This window comes from Trachypithecus francoisi, unplaced genomic scaffold, assembly GCF_009764315.1.
Source record: "Trachypithecus francoisi isolate TF-2019V2 unplaced genomic scaffold, Tfra_2.0 Contig01440, whole genome shotgun sequence".
Classification (NCBI taxonomy): domain Eukaryota; kingdom Metazoa; phylum Chordata; class Mammalia; order Primates; family Cercopithecidae; genus Trachypithecus; species Trachypithecus francoisi.
In genome coordinates, this window is record NW_022681431.1 from 24,702,025 (window position 1) to 24,723,421 (window position 21,397).

Here is a 21,397-nt window from a genome sequence, read left to right on the forward strand (position 1 = left end):
TGGATTGATGCACAATAGATACACATATTTTCAAGTCACGTGGGATAACATGTTCACATAATTTGTACAGATCAAGTCAGTGTACTTGGGATATCAATCAACTTACATATTTGTATTTTCTTTATGCTAGAAACATTCAAATTTTTCTCTTCTAGCTATTTTTAAGTGTACAATAGATTATCGTAAGCTTTAGTCACCTCACTGATCTTTAGAACATTATATGTTATTTCTTCTATCAAACCAAATGTTTGTACCCATTAATCAACTTCTCTTTATCCCACTTCTTTCCTCAGCCACCCTTCCCGGCCTCTGGTAACCATGAATCTACTCTCTATCTTTATGAGATCCACTGTTTTAGCTTCCACATATGAGTATAAATGCAAAATGCTCTTTTAATATACTTATGCATAGTGAAACAGTGACTGTAGTCAAGCAAATTCACATATCTATCATCTCACGGAGTTAATCTTTTTTTGTGTGCATGTAACAAGAGCCCTTAAAATCTACTCTTTTAGCAAAAATCTTGAATACAAAATAATTTTATTAATTACATTCTTTGTTCTGTACACTGAATCTTCTAGACTTATTCATTCTGCATATCTGCTCGTTTGTATAAAGGATAAACAAAAACTTTAAAGTACTTCTCTCTTCCGTCCTTCCAAGCCTACTAAGCATGTGGCATCCTCCCAGATGGAGAACCAACTCATTCACACACATAGTTGGTTGTTGTTTCACTCAAAAGGAGTTGATTTGAAATTATCTGACTGCATTAACTGAACTGATAACCAGCTGATCATTGCTATAGATAATGGGATTTCTTCAAGGCATAGAGAAAGTCAATAACAATCAGATCCAGAATTATGATTTTTTTGACTATTCATTTTGTAGGCTCCAGCCATCTCCAGTTGTGTATTCATTCACAAACCATGAGCTGGCACCGGGGGATTGGCAGACCCTTGTTCCTGGAACCTCCCACTGGTTATCACACCTAACGTTGGAACACTGTGGTACAGTGAACTCTGATTCCTGGAATTGTTACCAGGTGACCACGACGTCATCAAATGGTCTGGCACTTCCTTCTACTGATGTCTCGAACATGTTTCAGACTAAGCTACGAAATGAAACTTGGGAAGACTTGCAGAAAATGTCCTGCACAACTGAGATCCAAGTAGCATTCATTCTCTCCTCCTTTCTGACCTTCATCAGTGGACTCATCATCCTGCTGATCTTCAGGCTGATCTGGAGAACTGTTAAAAAATGGCAAATCATCAAGGGAACAGGAATTATCTTGGTCAGTTTCCTTATTAGGGATCCCTTTGTGTGAAGTTACAGATGAGTTTGGGGTAGTTTTGTGTTCAGCAAAAGATCTAAGCTTCATTCAGTTTTTCAGGCTAACACAGTCAGCTTCTCTGGCCTGGTGCCTCAGAAAGGGTGGTAAGTCAGACCTCAGGCCACATTCTGAAGCCTGAAGAGACAGGGCCAGGCCTCTTTTCTCTCCCATCACTGGAAAGAGCAATGTCTTGTATGGATAATGATTAATGTTAGCTCTGGAAACGGAGGTCACTGTTCTGAAAAAAAGGTTCATAAACATTATGTCCATGACTCTATCTTGAATTTTAACAAGACAATTGTACTAGGTTGTAGAAAGGAGGTGAAAGGGAACAAGACATCAATGTCAACCTTGCTTTCATAAATTGTTCATGCATAATGCATATGTACTGACATGTGTACATTGTCTTTTGTATGCTATGTGAAGACAGCACATTGAGTTGCACATACACAGAGAAGCTCATGCATACATGCCTGTGCTATCCAGGCATAGATGCAAGGACATTTCTTATACCCAAACAACCTTAGCAGGAGTTGATGTTGTTGAATAACAGCTGGCAAATGATGATGATGAGGATAAATGATGTATTATACAGATAAGGCATTGCTTAAGAGCTTGAAATAAAGCTCTCAAATGCTGTGTAATGGATGTTCTATTACCGGAGGCCAAAGACGGAGAGTTTTATTATACTCTGTGTAGTTTGTTTCCATTTTTTGCTTCCCAAACTTTCTTTCTCTGATAGATTATAGCAATTTCCATAACACAACACGTTTCACCTGTGCATTATAATACTGAAAATTTGCTTAAAACATTTAGTGCTAAAACCTACAGAAAATATAATTTATAAATTGATAATTTTTAAGGTTATTGGTAATATGGAATTTTGTTTTCCATATTTGAAAATTAGCCAATATTGAAGCTTATAGATTTTGTTCCTAAACAAGTTTATTCTATTGATTATTTCTACATTATGGATTTTAAGCAGTGGCACAATAATTGGAGAAAGAATACTGGGATACTGACTTATGGGTAAATAGCCATGATGAATCTGCCTCCTGTTTTCTACCTTGTTTTGTTGTTGTTAATGCACAACTGAATTTGTAGGATTTTTAAATCTTCTTAGTCTTCTGCTCCAGGTAGTGTTCCTCTCCATTATGTTCATTTTCTGTGATTACAAAAATGTGAGAGTACATTTGTCAATTTCCTATATTTTTCATTTCTTACTTTGGGTGTAATTTATGTCTACACTTCAATCCAGGTGTATCCTTTAATTACAAATATTTAGCAAATGTCAAGAAGTGAGCCTGAGCAACCAGAATGCTGTGCCATTCTGCTTTTGAATCTTGAGGAAAGAGTTTGATCAAGTTGAGTTAGTTTTCAATAATTTGTTTTGTTTCATCAAATTAAGAGTGACCTGTTTTTCTCTAAGCCTTTGGAGAAGTTGGACCGATGCAAAAAAAAAAAAAAAAGTCAGAAATCTAGGTATACTGTGAAGAGTCATTTTAAAATTATTTGGAGAGTTATAATTTCTCTCCTTAAATGTGCATTTAAAACATTTATTACATCTATAAATATGATTTTATTATATTTTAAGACCAATTTGTTTTTCCACAGAAGGTAGCTCCAATTTTATGATGGAATTCAAATGAGTATTCTATATTAATGTCATACCTAGTATTTTTTAAATTAATTCTCAGACAACATTTAGAAACAGACATGAGTCGTGTGTATTAGAGGACAAATAATTGATCAGGATGTAAACTTTTATTAAGGAGTTTTTAAATGAGACTTCCCTTCTTATCATTCAGAAAATATGAGTAGAAAAATTAAGTGATTTTGGAAATCCTGGCTTCATATAAAATGAGCTTTTTTGAAAGTCAGAGGGAGTCATTTAGCTTGGTGTGGGTAGTCCTAGTTGGTTTGTGTATTTCTTTGTGGTGGTTCTAAAATATTATCAACAAACAATGAATGCCAGCTCAGGCCCCAGCCTTTCCTCATTGTCTGATATTAGGAAAGTCATTTAATTTCTCTATACCTTGGTTTCCACATCAATATAAAATTTATTTAGTCATGCCTAACTTTATCATATGAGATTACTGTAACATTTAAATATAATAAGTAAAGACATTCTATAAATGTGAGGAAGGATTATAATTTCAGAATATAACACCAGCCAAAAAAACTAAAAGCAACACAGAATTGCTGAAAACTTCCCCCTTCTCTCACAAAATGCAGACACTTAAGTAATCATCTAAAAAATCAATTCGTAATCTTTTTCTTTGCCCACATATCTTGATGAAAACTGTTACACTTATACCCAGAGCAGAAGAAAGCATGATGCTCCCAATTCTGATCGTTGCAATGATGTCAGTATGATGGGTCTGGGACTGAGTATACATGAGAAAGACATAGAGGAAGACTGCAGAATTTCAGCATAAAAAAAGCTATGCAGAAAACCAGGAAAATGCAAATCCAGTAAAATCCATATTATGAAATATTGAATAAGCAACTTCAGGGTTCCCTGGTTTGGAGAAGGTAGAGTGATTTTCGACTGATACCATCACAAGAGGCTCTATCAACGTAAGTAAAACAGATTTCTTTCTCTCAGATCCAGCTCACATTGTCAATTTCTTTCTCTCGATTGTAGGAACTGTTCACATCAGGTAGCGTCGCTAGGAACCATGTAAGAAGCCTCCACTTCCAGGGACAATTTCGTGATCGTATAGAAATGTTGCTTTCAGCCCAGACCTTTGTGGGGCAAGTGTTGGTAAGTACATTTTCAGTGTTAGCTTGCTAACAAACTTTAGCCATAGGTGTGATTATAGTCAGTATAAATCAATTGATTCCCTAGGTAAGCAACTGATGTTCCTTTGGTCGTCTTATCTATAATATCACCACCTCCCTGTCCCCACCTCCCTGTGTCTACTGCTCTTTACCCATTATCTTGCTTTATATCTGCAGTGACTATAATTACTAATAATTGTATTATATTATTATATATTATGTAAATCTATGATATATTATTAATAATGTTATATAATTAATAGTATATAATAATCTGTAATAACATGTAATTATATTATATGGAATAATTATATAATTATTAATAATTAGTCTTACTAATTATAGTTAATTACTAATCATATTTATAAATAGTAATTATGATATTATATATTTACTAATTAATTATATATGTATAATTATATAATTACTAATTATATATTATAATTATATTTTATATTTATTGTCAGTCTTTCCACAAGGAAGAAAGCTTTGTTAGGGCAATAGTTGTGAGCATTTGGTTCTCTTTACATATGCAGATGGGTGCGCACATAGATATTTTCAAAAAATGTTTAGTAAACTAATCAGACCTGAAATGTATAGCTACTTTCCTCTCCTTTGATTTCAGTAGACCTCTTTATATCATTATGCAAACTAGCCTTTAATGTCCCTCTATAATATTTATCCCTCTACTTCCTATTTTAACCTCGGTAATTTGAACATATTAAATCTCACTTTGGGCATCATCTCTTTGGGGCATCCTAACCTTACCTCTTTATTAAGTTAAGAGCTCCTCCTCTAGCTTCTTTAATATTTTTGAGCATTGCTATTAAAATTATCTGTGCACATGCCTGTCTCTCTCAGAGTACAGTGAGCTCCTGTCCATACTATGTCATGGAACTGTTTATTTCCCATTATCTGGATACAGCAGATGCCCTGTAAATGAAGATTGCATTGATCATCCTTTCAGTAGTGTAGTTTGATCTAAAATATGAAAAGATGAAATTTGTAATTAGAGGTCTGCTGCCATCAGATGGTCTTATAATGAAAGTAGGTTCATGTGAGCTAAAGATTATCCTCTGTTTTTTATGACTAGCAAAAACATGGCCCTTTTCCAGTTACTGTTTAATTCCGATCTCATACATTGCTAACGCTTGGTTGGAAGTATTAAGTAAAACTGCTTTCATAAAAGCTGCAGGGAATGTTGAGTCATCTGGAAATGTGCCTCTCCTTTTTCTGTCTTCTAAAGTTTTTGATCTCTTTTCCTGAAATCTCTGTGGGTATGACCCATTGCAGAAGGATTTTGTAATTCTCTCTGATGATATCAAGGATTTCTTGGTTAGGATTCAATGTTCTTCAAGTGTTCAAGTCATGTTTGTGTGAGAAACTTTGGGAATAAATTATTAAAGGTCACTAGGGTGAGGGAGAAGGGAACTTACAACATCCATCATATGAGCATTGCATATGGGAAGTGGGTGGGAAAGGAATGATGAAAAATTACATACCAATAAAAATTACTTATTTAACAAAGGGAAACTGTATTATTTTAACCTATAACAGCTGGTGATTATCTAGTTGGAACAGCAGGAGGCAAGGAGTAAAGCTTAGATTAGAATAAATACTTCAGGCCAGGTGCAGTGGGTCATGCCTGTAATCTAGCACTTTGAGAGGCAGAGCAGGAAGATTGCTTGATCCCAGGAGATCAAGACCAGCCTGAGCAGCATAGCAAGACCTCACCTCTACAAGTAATTTAAAAGTTAACTCAGTATGTTGGCCTGCACCTGTGGTCCCAGCTACTCAGGAGGCTGAGGTAGGAGGATTGTTTGAGTGGCCAAGGCTGCAGTGCTGCAGTGAACTGTGATCACGCCACTGCACTCCAGCCTGGGCGACAGAAAGAGACCACACCTAAAAAAAGTACTCTAGCATTGAAAGGCAAAACTGAGCCTCTTAGAGATCCCAAGTACAGTTTTAAGAGAATAAAATGGCTTAAAAGGGAGGCTTCCTTCCTTCTATCCTTCTTTCCTTCCTTTGTAATTCTTTTACTCCTTTTTTTTAATATATACTTTAAGTTCTAGGGTACATGTGCATAACGTGCAGGTTTGTTACATATGTATACATGTGCCATGTTGGTGTGCTGCACCCATTAACTCGTCATTTATATTAGGTATATCTCCTAATGCTATCCGCCCCCCTACCCACTCCCCACAATAGGACCCGGTGTGTGATGTTCCCCTTCCTGTGTCCAAGTGATCTCATTGTTTGATTCCCACCTATGAGTGAGAACATGTGGTATTTAGTTTTCTGTTCTTGTGATAGTTTGCTGAGAATGATGGTTTCCAGCTGCATCCATGTCCCTACAAAGGACACAAACTCATCCTTTTTTATGGCTGCCTAGTATTCCATGGTATATATGTGCCACAAATTCTTAATCCAGTCTGTCATTGATGGACATTTGGGTTGATTCCAAGTCTTTGCTATTGTGAATAGTGCTGCAATAAACATACATGTGCATGTGTCTTTATAGCAGCATGACTTATAATCCTTTGGGTATATACCCAGTAATGGGATGGCTGGGTCAAATGGTTTTTCTAGTTCCAAGACTAAACCAGGAGGAAGCTGAATCCCTGAATAGACCAATAGCAGGCTCTGAAATTGAGGCAATAATTAATAGCCTACCAACCAAAAAAAGTCCAGGACCAGATGGATTCACGGCCGAATTCTACCGGAAGTACAAGGAGGAGTTGGTACCATTCCTTATGAAACTATTCCAATCAATAGAAAAAGAGGGAATCCTCCCTAATTCATTTTACGAGGCCAACATCATCCTGATACCAAAGCCTGACAGAGATACAACAAAAAAAGAGAATTTTAGACCAGTATCCCTGATGAACATTGATGCAAAAATCCTCAATAAAATATTGGCAAACCGAATTCAGCAGCACATCAAAAAGCTTATCCACCATGATCAAGTGGGCTTCATCCCTGGAATGCAAGGCTGGTTCAACATACACAAATCAATAAATGTAATCCAGCATATAAACAGAACCAAAAACAAAAACCACATGATTATCTTAATAGATGCAGAAAAGGCCTTTGACAAAATTCAACAGCCCTTCATGCTAAAAACTCTCAATAAATTCAGTATTGATAGAACGTATCTCAAAATAATAAGAACTATTTATGATAAACCCACAGCCAATATCATACTGAATGGGCAAAAACTGGAAGCATTCCCTTTGAAAACTGGCATAAGACAAGGATGCCCTCTCTCACCACTCCTATTCAACATAGTGTTGGACGTTCTTTTACTTCTTTCAACAAATATTTATTGTTTGCCAAGTACATGCTAGGCAAACACTCTAGGTATAGTGGAGAATTCAGGCAAGAAACTTGCATTTAAGAAACTTAAATTCTAGTGAAGGTAGATATGAAAATTACATACATATGTAAATAAGATAAATTCAGATAAGGAATGCCATGAGGGAAATGTGAGTGAAGTGTTTGTGAGGTATGGTTGTTACGGAGTTAGATCACCGTGATGATAGAAAAAATCTCTTAAAAGTTAAGATTTGAGCTGAAGCATGATGACAAAGAATAAAGCAATTGAAGAATTAAGGGAATAGAGTTCCAGATTGAGAGAATAGAATTATGGAGTCAAAGAGTGCCACAAGAGTTTACTACAAGTACCTATGTAGCCTATGAGGCTCCTATGCTAGGGACATGGAGAGCAGGGGACAGCGAGGTCTTACAAGAGACTGTAAAATGGCTCAATGTCTTAAGATTCATAGGGAGGAGCTAAAAGACTCAAAGGGAATCACTCTATTCTAAGATAAAGGGATGTCTGAGATCTTAAAGCATGAGTTGACATGGTCTGATTATATTTTAAGTTTCAACAGGCACTAAAGGCTGAAAATAGAGGAATTGTCAAAAGTAAGCCAGGAAAATAATGGTAGAAATTAGGAGTACAATTTTAATATGACATAAGTTTAAATTCAACAAAATTCAACCATAACCTTTGAAATGATAAATGTAACAAACCACAAAGAAGATATAACATCATTAACATCACTGCACCAAAAATATAACCCCAACATATGTAAAACATTAAAAAGTTATTTTGATAAATGAAAAAGTAATTAAAATAAGTGAACTAAGTATCAAATGCAAAAAGTTAGGGAATAAAAACATTAAATCTAAGCAGAATAAATTTAAAAGATAGTTAGAAAATAATGAATTATAAAAGTTAATTACTTCAAGCAATGAAATAGAGAAATCAATAGCTAGTCTATAAACAAGGAAAAAAAAGGAAAAAGAACAAATATATGAAATAAGACATTTAAATGAGAAAATAAGTACAGATAAAAAGGAAATTGAATATATATATGCAATTAATTTTGAAAACTAGATGATTTCTTACTATAATATGAATTACCAAAATTGTCCATAAAAGGAGAAATTCAAACAGACCAGTATCTGGAAAAAACAAAGTTGTCAAAGACCCATAATCATCATCACCCTCCCTTTTTGCCCCTTTGAGGAGAGACTTGGATGATTTCAAGGACTAGTCTATAAAACCGTCAAGGGGTAGATATCTCTAATGCTAATTAAACAGCTCCAGGTCATGGAAAAGAAAGCATTACATTTTCTTTTCCAATGAAGACACAGTACTTACATGAAAATCCCCCCAAATAGCAAATTTTATATACCCTAAAAACTAATGCCCTTAATACTTTGAGGGAGAATACATGGGCAACCACTCAATAGAAGTCTAAGAAAAGGAAGAAGGAGGAAGAGGAAACTAGGAAGATGGAAAAAAAAAAAAAAGGAAAAGGAGAAAGAGGAAAAGAGAAAGAAGGAACGTGAGAAGGGAACTCCAACAGTAAAATAAAAAGATTCCCTTCAAAAAAGCATGTCCTCTAGAGGTCTTCCTATATTATTAATACTAATAGAATGACAAGGTGTTGATCAACTCTGTAGCATCTATGGGTTTGATGTTTAGTGCATTTATGGGTTAGATGTGTTACATCAACTACCTGCAGAAAAAAAATTTTCTTCTAAATTTAGTTCCAAATACGATCCTATTCTCAAACAATTATCTTATTCCTTCTTGAGATTTTGTGTTGTGGTTAATTATGTAACTGACTGTAATTCTCTATTGCTTTGTGGCTAGAAAATGTAAAACCAAAATTATGGCTTATTTTTAGCAAGTGTATCTATTTTTAGCATCATCCTAAGCACTACTGTATGTTCACATTCTGTTTTTCTGGCTTCTCTGGCATCTCTTTTTTTTTTTTTTTTTTTCTTTCAGGTAATCTAGCATTTGTGTTTTTATATTCTGCCTTAAATCCTTTCTGTAAATGCATAACCTTTTCTGTGAACATGTAATCCTCTCTGTAGATAAATTAAGCCCCTAGCAACAACAACAGTTGTCAACCTTAGTATAAAGAAGAAATAAATGCACAAATAAAGCATCATAATTCATTTGGAAATGGGAAAGAATATTTCAAAAATGGTGTTTGGAATGACTAAATAACTTATTTTGCTGTTTTTTGCTCATTTTCCTAATGTAATGCAACCTCTAGGGAAAAAAATAAGAAAAACATAAAACATATTGGAAAAGATCAGTTTCTTCAAATTTTATATGCATTATGTGAAAATAAAATAAACCTTTTCCACCACCTTGAGATAAGCTGTATCTTTATCTTTGTTTTTTTTCCACTTCCTTTTCTTCATCCATATTTTATATTGAATATACCATCAAGCATCAAGAATGTACTTTGATATATATGATGAGAATACAGTTTAGAGATCACTATCATATGAATAAAGAAAACACTGGCAGGAAACACTACACTACCTTCCTAGAAATGTTTTTGGCAGATGATTACCTTGTTTATGTTTTTTTCTGCACTGATCATTTATGGATATTATTGTTTATCTTTTCATGCACCTGATACAATATTTTAAAAGTACAAGGTAAAAACTAAATTCCTTCCTTACCCCTATCCCCAGAAGCAAGTACCTACTGCCATGAGTTTCTTCCTTCAAAGCTCTGCAAATTCTCAGCAACATTGTCAGATTTATTTTATTTAGGTGTTCAGGACACTTGGGATACTCTCGTCCTCCCATAATTGTATCTATAAATATAAATTTTGAAATAATGTGTTACTTCTTGTGGCACTTCTTTATGGAGAGTAGTAAAGTGAATGGCCAGTGAAGCCAGTGGAGGTAAAATTAGGTCTGAATTCAGGTTAGTCCATAGATCCTGTCTTCAAATAGGGATACACCCCGCAAGAAAGGGAGGGATGCCAACAGGTTTCTGAGGGGTCAGCAGGTGGAACAGTTCTCCAACTTTCCTTGGTTCTACTTCCTAACATTGATGAAGCTGCGAACTCCACATGCTCACTTTCCTTTCCCCCACTACCATTTCACAATCCGTTTTTCAAGAGAGGCACTATCATTACCTCCTTTTTAAATGAGGAAACTGACACGTATCTCATAGAAATACAATGTAAAAATTATAAAGTGGGGATGAAAAATACTATCTATAGATTTCAATAAACAAGCTAAAACATAAGAATGAGTTAACATTGTAATCATTACTGTAGTGTTGTCATTATTACATGAGTTAATAAGTGTAAAATATACATAGGCTGTGCATATAATAAGCATATATAGGTATTGTTATTAATATTTTCATAAAGAAAATATCTCAGGACTTATATCTATAAACGTAAACAATGACTAATATTGATGTTGAACCCTGTCTCATTCTAACAATAAGTGATATCTATAAATACCTACGTTAATTTGAAAAGTCCATCTTGTGGGTGAATTTTTTATAAAATTTTACTTTTTATGTTTTGCAATGATCAGCTTATAATATATTGTTTAATAAAAATTATCATGACAATTCAATCCAGAAAAAAATATACAAAATAATATTTTGAGGCAGATGTCAGGAAATTTAGATTCCCTTTGAGTTTCTTGAACCTATCTTGAGATTTCAAACCTGCTGTCCCATTTTTCCATTTGTTTACTACTGGAAATAATATTTGTTAGAGGCATTAAGCAGTAATTAGTAATCAACATGACATTTTATGTTGTAACTAGGATGATCATAAACGCAGATTTCTGCTAGTTGTCCTAGTGTAATTGTTAATAGAGCCTCTTTTATTCTTAAAAATCTGTGTATGGCCAGGTACAGTGGTTCATGCCTGTAATCCCAGCACTCTGGGAGGCCGAGGCAGGCGGATCATGAGGTCAGGAGTTTGAGACCAACATGGTGAAACCCCATCTCTACTAAATATGCAAAAATTAGCCAGGCGTGGTAGCGCTCGCCTGTAATCCCAGCTAATCAGGAGACTGAGGCAGAAGTATCACTTGAACCTGGGAGGCAGAGGTTGCAGTGAGTTGAGATTGTGCCACTGCACTCCAGCCTGGGTGACAGAGTGAGACTCTGTCTCAAAAAAAAAAAAAAAAAAAGTCTATATATTTGGACAATAAATAATATAGTCACCTTGGTTTTACATGAAAGCAAGTTACAAGTCATTTTCCAAAGAAGAGGAGCCAACAGAGAGAAGACAACTTTGTCTCCTTGACAGCCCCACAGATTAAATTACAGCTTTGATTAGAAAGAACCTTTTTTTTGCTTTTGTTTGGTATGCCTCTTTTTCTCTAATTTGCACCCTTCTTCCCCTTTCCTCATGGGTCATTTTCCTTCCTTTTGGTCTCATTTAGCCTTTCTGGAGATGTATATGTTTCATTAGTCTCATGGAGAAAAGTAGCTTTATTCATTAATTCTACATAGATATATGTGTGTTTATATATATACACAATGTATATATACTTCAGTGTGTGTGTACAATTTATACACGCACATATATGTGTAATTAATATCTTCCTTAGCCTTCTTAATTTTAATATGGTTTTTTCCAATTTACCTTAATTTTCCTTTTCTCCCCCTCTAGTCAGTTATACGAATGTATCACATGCTACACCACCAGTTCAGAATAAGCATTTTCTCGTAAACTTTTTCTGATACCCAAACTGCTTCCTCTTACCATCCAAAAGTCCATCCTGGCCAGGCATGGTGGTTCATTCCTATAATCCCAGGACTTTGGGAGGCTGAGGCAGTAGAATCACTTGAGCCTAGGAGCCTGAGACCAGCCTGGCAACATAGTGAGACCTCATTTGTACAAAAAATAAAAATATAATTACCTAGGCATGGTGACGCACACCTGTGGTCCCAGCTATTTAATTGAGAGGCTGAGGTAGGAGGATTACCTGAGCCCAGGAGGCTGAGGCTGCAGTGAGCTGAGATTGCACCACCCACTCCAGCCTGGGCAACAGAGCAAAACCCTGTCTCAACAAAAACAAAACCATAAAAAACAAAAGTCCATCCCAAGCTGAGGAAAGGGAAGTCTGGTTGGGCCCTAAGTTTCTTGAGAGGAATCCCCAAATCCACGTTTCCTCTTTGCAAGGAGGTGGGGCAGGGAGAGCTAATTCTAGCCCACAGGGCAAAAAGGATTAATGGGTAATAAACACATTGCTCAACGGCTCTTATGAAGCTTGCTGTTTAAAAATAACATCCTCGGCCGGGCGCGGTGGCTCAAGCCTGTAATCCCAGCACTTTGGGAGGCCGAGACGGGCGGATCACGAGGTCAGGAGATCGAGACCATCCTGGCTAACATGGTGAAACCCCGTCTCTACTAAAAAAAAATACAAAAAAACTAGCCAGGCGAGGTGGCGGGTGCCTGTAGTCCCAGCTACTCGGGAGGCTGAGGCAGGAGAATGGCGTAAACCTGGGAGGTGGAGCTTGCAGTGAGCTGAGATCCGGCCATTGCACTCCAGCCTGGGCGACAGAGCCAGACTCCATCTAAAAAAAAAAATTAAATTAAATTAAAAAATAACATCCTCAGCACAGGTTTTCAGTGGCAGTGGCTCACACTGTTAGCTTTGGCAGAGGGGCCTGGGTTCCTTCCCCCTGGAGCCTCTACCTGCCTCTGTTACCAGCAGTGACTAGTCTTGGAAGTCTCATGTACTTGGCACTTACTCTTAATCACTGACCCTGATTGCAGATACCCAGCAGTTCTAGCAGTAACCCCCCTCACATCTGACATCCACATTCATGCCTTGTCCATGCTGTCAGTAATCATCCACTTTAAAGCCAGGAAGTGGCTGGTCAATGAGGGGCACAGGGACTTGGTAGAAATGGCCCCCTGGAGGGTATGTACCTGATCCATCCCAGGCTGGCACTTCAGGAAAATTTCTCAGTGGTTGGTGGAAGGTGGTGTGGGGGTTGGGCTGGACACTTACCCCTTCCTTTGCAGAAGCTGCGTGATACTTTCCAAACTTACTCTGTCCATAGTTCCCTGAGTCTGTGTCCTAAAGGATCTGGCTGTACTTGACTTCCTCCTTCCAACATCGTGTTGATGAATTCACTGGACCACTGGATCTTCCAACACAGAGCTTGTGTTCTTGACTGGGGCAGCTTTGATGAGTGTCTTTCTGAGATCCAGCTCATCCTTTGCCCTCTGGATGAGCTTGGCCGTGGGCTTGGATAATATTTGTTGTCAGTCTGGGTATCCCCATATTCAGGACCAGAGATTCATCATCTCCCTCAACTTAGCCCAGAGGCGCAGGACAGCACCACAAGCCCAGGTTAGGTCCCACCATCTTGCACAGCCTTCACCGTGGAAACAGCCATCTGGGCTGGCCACATTTTCCAATTTCTTGAGTTGAAATTAATTTTATCAGAATTTTTCCTTGGAGTACTTCTTTGGCTATATCTCAGAGACTCTGGCAAGTAATGCTCTTATTTTTATTGATGCATACTTCATCTTTTAAGTTGTTTAAATTTTAATTTTGATTTCTTGTTTGATTCATGATCTATTTAGAGAAATGCTGTATGCTTTCACTTTCCTTGGATGGAGGGGTTTTCGATTGGGGATAGAGTGGCTATCTTTTCTACTTCGGTAGAAATTTATGGTCCAAGAATGTCAAAGCTTTTATGATTTCTACTTCACAGAATTTATGGAGAAATTCTTTGTTGTCCAGTACATGATCAATTTTTACTACCATGTAATGGAATTTTGAAAGACTTTATATTATCTATTTGATGTATAAGCAATACTAATTATGTTATATGTGTTTTCCATATCCTTAATTATTTGCTGAATGATTGAAAGGGACATGTCAGAAAGCTTCATTTATAACTTTTTAGTTTTATTGACTGTCATGTATTTCCAGCAGATTTTGAATGATACATTCTTATATGATATCCACTGATATACAAAGTCACCTATTGCATCTTCTTGGTTGATAGTGCCTTTTATCAATATGAAATATCCATTTTTGCCAAATTTTGTATTATTTTTGGCTTTGTTTTGCTTTTGCTGGAATATTTTAGAATGCAATATTCGCATGTAACATTAATCCTCCTGTTTTCATTTTATTCCTACTGGGATATCTTTGCCCAGCTCTCTTTCAATCTTTCGTTCTTATTTCCTCTTAAGTATGTCTCTTGGAAGTGTCATATAGCTGGATTTTTGTTCTTGTGTTGATTTAAAAGTACATTTATTTTTTAATTTGCCAGGAGAATGTGATCATTTTCCTTTATGGTGATCTATTTTATTGGCCTTTGTATTATATTTAGAGATTAAATGTACTGCATGATAGAATATCTAAATATTAGTGGCTTAAACAAACAAACCGGAGATCAGTTAGCAAAGAAAGAGAGAACAGGTATTGGACACACACTAGGAGCTCTGCTAGGGTCTGAATTTCCTATTTCACTGGAGAGGCAGAGCTACATGGTGATTGTGAATTTCAGGAGATTTCGGCTCAAACACTCACGTCTCCACTTCCTAGTATGTAATCTCGAGTGAGTTAATTTTTCTAAATTGGAATTCATTCACATAATATGAATATAAAGGAGGTTATAATAACACCCATTAGAGTGTTGCAAGGAGAATTCTATCATAATACATGTAAACCACTCAAGGCAGAGTAAGCACTGACCATTGGCTGATATTTACATTTTTACTTTATTTTTTTATTACTTTAATTTATTTTTTGGCATCCTCTAATGTGGCTAATTTAATTTTAATAGACTATTATACACATTATGTAAATCAAATGCAGAACAAACTATCTGCCCTATATTTCTCTGTGTATCTTTGTGTGTTTGTTGTATCTATATGCTCCTTTTGTATGAGAATAATTGCAGGGGAGGTCAGGTAGCATTATACATGTAGTATGATTTCTTCTTAACATTTGCTTTAAAGTCTAAAATTACACTAAAACCTAATTTTATCAGTTTTATTATGTACCAGTTTTTCTTACACAACATACTATTTCTTTCTGAATTTTTCTTCTTCTTTTTTTTTTTTTTTTTAAGAAGTGCTCATATTCATTTGCCATGGAGAAGTGTGGGTAGTATACTTTCTGAAGCTTTGAGTGTCCAAAAGGTTTTTTTTTTTTTTTTTTCGCTCTTACAAGTAAACAACAATGTGGTTGAGTTTAGAATTCTTGGCTTACAATCTGTTTTTCCTAAAACTCTGTAAAAGCTGCTCCAGTGTTTTCTAGCACTTAGGGCCACATGCCAGGTACTAAGCTATTGTTTAGCGGCTGCCAATGTAGCCTCTCTCCTCTGTTTTGTGAGGCGGGGCCAGAACTCAGCAAGTGTGTCTCTTCTGTAAACTTGCTCCTAGACTCTGCCAATAGGGAGTACAAGACGAGGCAGGAAGCCTAGAGGTCAGAAAAGGGAGTTGTTTGTTGCTTCTGTGTTTTGTGTCTGTTCCTTTCAGTCCCACCTACTCAACAGATTTTTAGTCCAGTTGTTGTACTTGGTTCTTGTTTTCATTTTTTTCTTCCAACATTGCCACAAACAGCTCACAGCATCGCTGCAGAGGCACAATTACCGTCTGTGCCAGGATCCTTCCTCTTAGGTCTTGAGGACTAAGTTCTGATTATTTTTATCTTGCCCAAATTCCTATCTAAGGGATGTAGGGAGTCATGCCCTACAAACCGTAAATTCTCATCGATAGGTTTTATTTAACCCTATATATTGTGAGTTACTTTCCAATCTGACTGGCATAACATTATGCCAGAAGAAGAAAGTCAAAATATTTTTACCCCAAAACATGTTTCTTTGCCATATTTTGAATGGCCCTGCAAAGCTGTCCTTTGTAGGGGAATATTTGCATGTGTAAAGAATCTCTATTAACATAGCTAGATCTTTTTCTTCCGGGCCCTCCCAATCCTAAAGAGCTTAACTAAGAGTCCAGCACGTTTTAAAGATCTAGATAGGAAACATTTGTCATCTATTGTCTCTAAGGGCAGCTATCATAAGACTTCAGAAGAACCTTGGTCTCCGCAGTCTTTTACCTTAACCTGAACATTTCCTTTCTATCAATCCCAGGTCTCCAGACAAACTCAACCAATTGTCAACCAGAAAATGTTTACATTTACCTATAGCCTGGAAGCTCCCCACCACTGCTTTCAGTCCTGCCTTTCCAGACTAAACCAATGTATTTCTTAAATGTATTTGATTGCTGTCTCATGCCTCCCTAAAATGTATAAAACCAAGCTGCACGCTGACCACCTTGGGCACAGGTTCTCAGGATCCCCTGAGGGCTGTGTCACGGGCCATGGTCACTCATATTTGGCTCAGAATAAATCTCTTCAAATATTTTACAGAGTTTGACTCTTATCATCGACAGTCTGAATCCCAACTCCAAAGAGCACCTCTTTTAAACTACTAAATTTTGAGAATTCCAACCTTTTTTTTGTTGATCCCCCAGGCACTGGGATGCAGAAGCTCACAGTGAGTTATGCCCATATTCCTCTTTTTGCCTTTCTGATCCTCCAATCCTACTTAATAAACTTTTAAAATTCAATTCTCTTAAAATGACTGGTGTGACTTCTGCTTTCCCTTCCGGATCCTGACTGATACAGATTAGAAAGAATTACAAAGTCAGTCTTGCCCTCTTTAGTTTGCAGATAACCTGTATTTTTATATTTTCCAATACAGAAAAGTATAGACTATCTTCAGAATCTGAAATTTCCCCATGATATGGCTGTGTGTGTGTCTTCTTTCAATGTTTCCTCCCTGACAAGTTTTGGTGGGCCTTTTTGATCTAGGCTCAGGTTAGTTTTCAATTCAGGGAATCATCTTTTGCTTTTTTCTTTAGCTATTCTTTTTTTTGTGGGGGGAGTAGAAGTGTTTGTCTTATCCTTCTAGAATGCCCATTATAGTTGTTTCTCTTGCATTTAACCTCCCTGCCTTTTATTTTTATTTATTTGTTTATTTATTTTATGGAGTATCACTCTGTCACCCAGGCTGGAGTGCAGTGGTGCAATCTTGGCTCATTGCAATCTCCGCCTCCCGGGTTCAAGCAATTCTCCTGTTTCAGCCTTCTGAGTAGCTGGGACTACAAGCGCATGCCACCACACTTGGCTATTTTTTTTGTATTTTTAGTGGAGATGGGGTTTCACCATATTGGTCAGGCCTGTCTTGAACCCCTGACCTCAGGGGATCCTCCCACCTCGGCCTCCCAAAGTGCTGGGATTACAGGCATGAGCCACTGTGCCAGGCCCCTGCCCTTTTAATTATAATTTTTATCTCGGTTTTTTTGGGCTTGATGGTTTTGGGGAATTCCTTTTTTCTAGTTCACTTTCATCAGTATCCATTCTGCTATTCAGTACCTCTATTGAGATATCAATTTTGTCAGTCACATTCCCTCCTGCCCTAAGACTTCTCTCATTCTTTTCTTGTTCCTTTTGATTGTAGGCTGCATTTATTTCATCAGTATAATATCCTCTCAAGTCTCTCTAGAAACTCTAATTGTAACTGTAAAATGTTAAATCGTAACAGATTCTGTGTTAACTCTTTCATGAAAGTCATTCCATGTACTTTCTTTGCCTGATCCTCCTGTTTTCCTATACTTCTCATAAAACAGGCACTTCTCCATGATATGTTAATATTCCCAAGTTTAGAGTACTCTTGGTGCCCTTTTAAAAAGCATTGCATTGTGTTTCTTATCTCAAGACCCCCACAACTATCCGCTAACTAAACAGGGTTTTTTAGATCCAGTTGTGAAAATCAAAGTCCCAGGTTTCTATGTGTTTCCTCATAAAGATAAGCGTGGGAAATAAGGTTGAGGCCAGCAACTCTACAAAGAAGGCTCTGTCTGGATGAGGTCTCCACTCTTTCAGTTAATTTTTCTTTGATTTCTTTCTAATGTGCTTCCTAGAAAAAGAACTGTTGCCACTAGCCAAGAGGTTCCTCCTCCAGGACTACTCAGCCTCAGGGTGTCTCCTCTCCACCACTTTCAGCTGGATGGCCCCATCTCCAATCCATGGCCTCCATGGCTCAGGTAGAGGGCTTTCTACCCGTCTCTGAACAGTCAGCTCTTCCAGATTTAGCTCCTCCAACCCAGTGAGAAATTTACAGCTCTTCTCAGAATTATCTATCATTTCTACCCGACTCACTGAACAGTGTCAGCCAGAGCCCTAGCATCAGAAAGTACTCATCTTGAGAGTTGGTAAGAATGACTGACAACAGTATAACAGGTTTGAAAAAGGAAAGTGTTATCGGAAGGAAAGAAAACTGCAGTAGAGTTCAGCAATATTCTTCAGCAAAACAGGACTGAGTGTGCAGCAAGGTGCTTCAGCAAAGCAGGACTGAGTGTGTAGCAACAGGACTGAGTGGGCACCAAGGTGCTTTGACAAAACAGGACTGAGTGTGCAGCAGGGTGCTTCAGCAAAAGAGGACTGAGTATGCTGAGATGGATTTTTCCTTAGGGGTGTTTGGGACCTTAAAGCAGGAGCTTAAGGGAAATTTGAACCATATTAGCCCATAGGTCTGCATAAATGATTACATTTGTAGACATCGTGGTGCCTTGATGTCAACAAGGGTTGCGCGATGAGTTTCGACATGCATGCAATCCAGAGATGTATAGAAATTCTGGTTACTTGTAAATTTGGGGGAAAGAAACATGGAACCAGATGCCTGCTTTAGGTAATAAGAAAGCCCAATTACTTGTAATTCCTCAGGTAAGGAGTTTTGTCTCTGGATGGTCTGCTTGATGGGCATCAGGTGATCTTTCCTCTCCTTAGTGTCCACAAAGCTGTCAGCTCCCAGTGCCTTCTTTTGGTTTTAATGTACATTTTGCTGTTAGTTTCTTATGATTTCTGGGTAATGTTCTTTGGGTTTGTGGTATTCAATTCTTAGTTTTGACAATATTTTTTTCTTTTTAAATTTACTTACATGTTTTTGTTCATTTCCATGGGTTGGAGGGGTTGTACAAGTAAGGCATGTATGCCATCATCTTTCCAGAAATCTGTCAATATATGATTTTTACTTGAACCTTCTATGGGATTTCATAAGAGAAAAAAATGTACATAATCATATGTAAAGAAAAGTAAAAGGATTTCATTAAAATTATTAATAATTATCAATATGCTGCTGTTAAATGTATATACGTGTGTATAAATACACACAAACACATATATATCTCCACTCCCAACAACTTTTCTGAGCTTCAAACCACAGTTGCAACTGAATATCTGCATGAGACCGTCAAACTTAGTATTATCTTCATCAACACTTAACCTAGATTTTTTAAATGGAATTTACCGGGCCAAACGCCGTGGCTCACGCCTGTAATCCCAGCACCTGGGAGGCCAAGGCAGGCAGATCACTTGAGGTCAGAAGTTTAAGACCAGCCTAGCCAACATGGTGAAACCCCATCTCTACTACAAATACAAAAATTAACTAAGTGTGGTGGCAGGTGCCTGTAATCCCAGCTACTCAGGAGACTGAGGCAGGGGAATTGCTTGAAATAGGAAGGCGGTGGTTACAGCGAGCCGAGATTGCGCCACTGCACTCCAGCCTGGGCAAAAGAGAAAAACTCCGTCTCAAAAAAACCAAAAACAAAACAAAAATGGAACTTACAATAAGACCTGAGACCCCAGCACTACCACTTACAAAGCTCTTGAAAGAAAACCAGTTGAAGCGCCTAACCTCTTACCCAATCACTTGTAAACTAGGGTAAATTTGAAATAGAAGAGCATTTTTGGAAGGGACTCCGCTGTTGGAGAAATGTGAGGGTACTTTTCCCCTCATCTCAAACTTAGAACAGGAAGCTGAAGAGGGACCAGTCAGAAATCTCAATTTGCCTTCCTTGGAACTTTGGGAGCACAGAGGACAGGTCTGTGCCTCCTCTGTGGCTCACTGTTGGCTGGCTGCTTTGTGTCAGACGAGTTGCCACCCAGGACATAATCTGTCCCTTCCAGTGTTTGTTGGAGCAAAGAAAACTTAAGAGTTTCCATGGGCCAAACATGAATCACATGGGAGAGACTTCTATAACCAGCTGAATGGGGGATCTGGGAGGATAAGGGCTCCTGCAGAAAATAGGAGGGTGGGAAGTAGTGAGAGAAGAGTGGCCGTGAGAGAACAGGCTTCACAGAAATCAAGGGAACCACAAATCAAAAAGATTGTCTTCCCTCTTCCCCTTCTTCCCCTTGCATTTTCCCCCTTTATTTTGCTTTGTTTTATTTTCAAAGAATTTCACTTCTAACATATCAGATGATTTGCATATTAATTATCTTCATTTGTCATCCAGGCTGTGATGTCCATGAGGGGGCAGGGATCTTTGTGTATGTTGCTTACGGATGAACAGAAGAGTACTTGGGTCACAAGAGGAGCGAGAGAAATCTTTGTGGAATTTGAACATGAATTCAGTTGGAATCTCCAAAGAACAATGGGACCACCATGAAAGTAAACATTAAAGACCTTTCATGGCCAGAGAGCCCCAGGGTGTGAGCACCATGATCTAACACCAGTCAGAGAAGCAAGTTCCTTCTCTCATCTCCCTTTTCTGATCCCTCCCCAGATGGAGCTACAATTCTGGAGAGGTCAGTGGTAGCCTAGTCAGCAGAATCCAGGAATAACAACCTAGAAATGGTTAATAGAGATGCAACCGAGTCCTTTCACAATATACAATATTGCCCACCCAAGGAATATCTGAGCTAAAATTAAGAGAAGATTTAATCCTAAATAAAAATCCAGAGTTTCATTATTAGAATTACACTGGACTGAACATGTTCAAGAGCTGGATCGTTTGGAAACAAGAAATAACTGGAGGGATGTTAAATTACCTAAAATTAACCTGAAATGTCATGAAGGCTGCCAAAGGTTTTATCCAAACACCCCCAGGGCTTTGAATGGACAGTTTCTAATTGCATTCCCCGAGTTATCCCTGTTTTACCGAGGCACTG

At 37.5% G+C, this 21,397-nt stretch overlaps 1 protein-coding gene across 1 annotated transcript in view; it reads left to right on the forward strand.

Moving 5' to 3' along the window:
* The first annotated feature begins 1,015 nt into the window (after positions 1-1,015).
* The window catches only part of KCNU1 (potassium calcium-activated channel subfamily U member 1), a 170,009-nt gene continuing 149,627 nt past the window's right edge, over positions 1,016-21,397 (forward strand). Inside the window, exons 1-2 of the mRNA XM_033230778.1 lie at positions 1,016-1,291; positions 3,978-4,097. Of these exons, the coding sequence (XP_033086669.1) occupies positions 1,097-1,291; positions 3,978-4,097 (315 nt within the window). The 5' untranslated portion in view covers positions 1,016-1,096. The remainder of the gene's footprint in view (positions 1,292-3,977; positions 4,098-21,397) is intronic.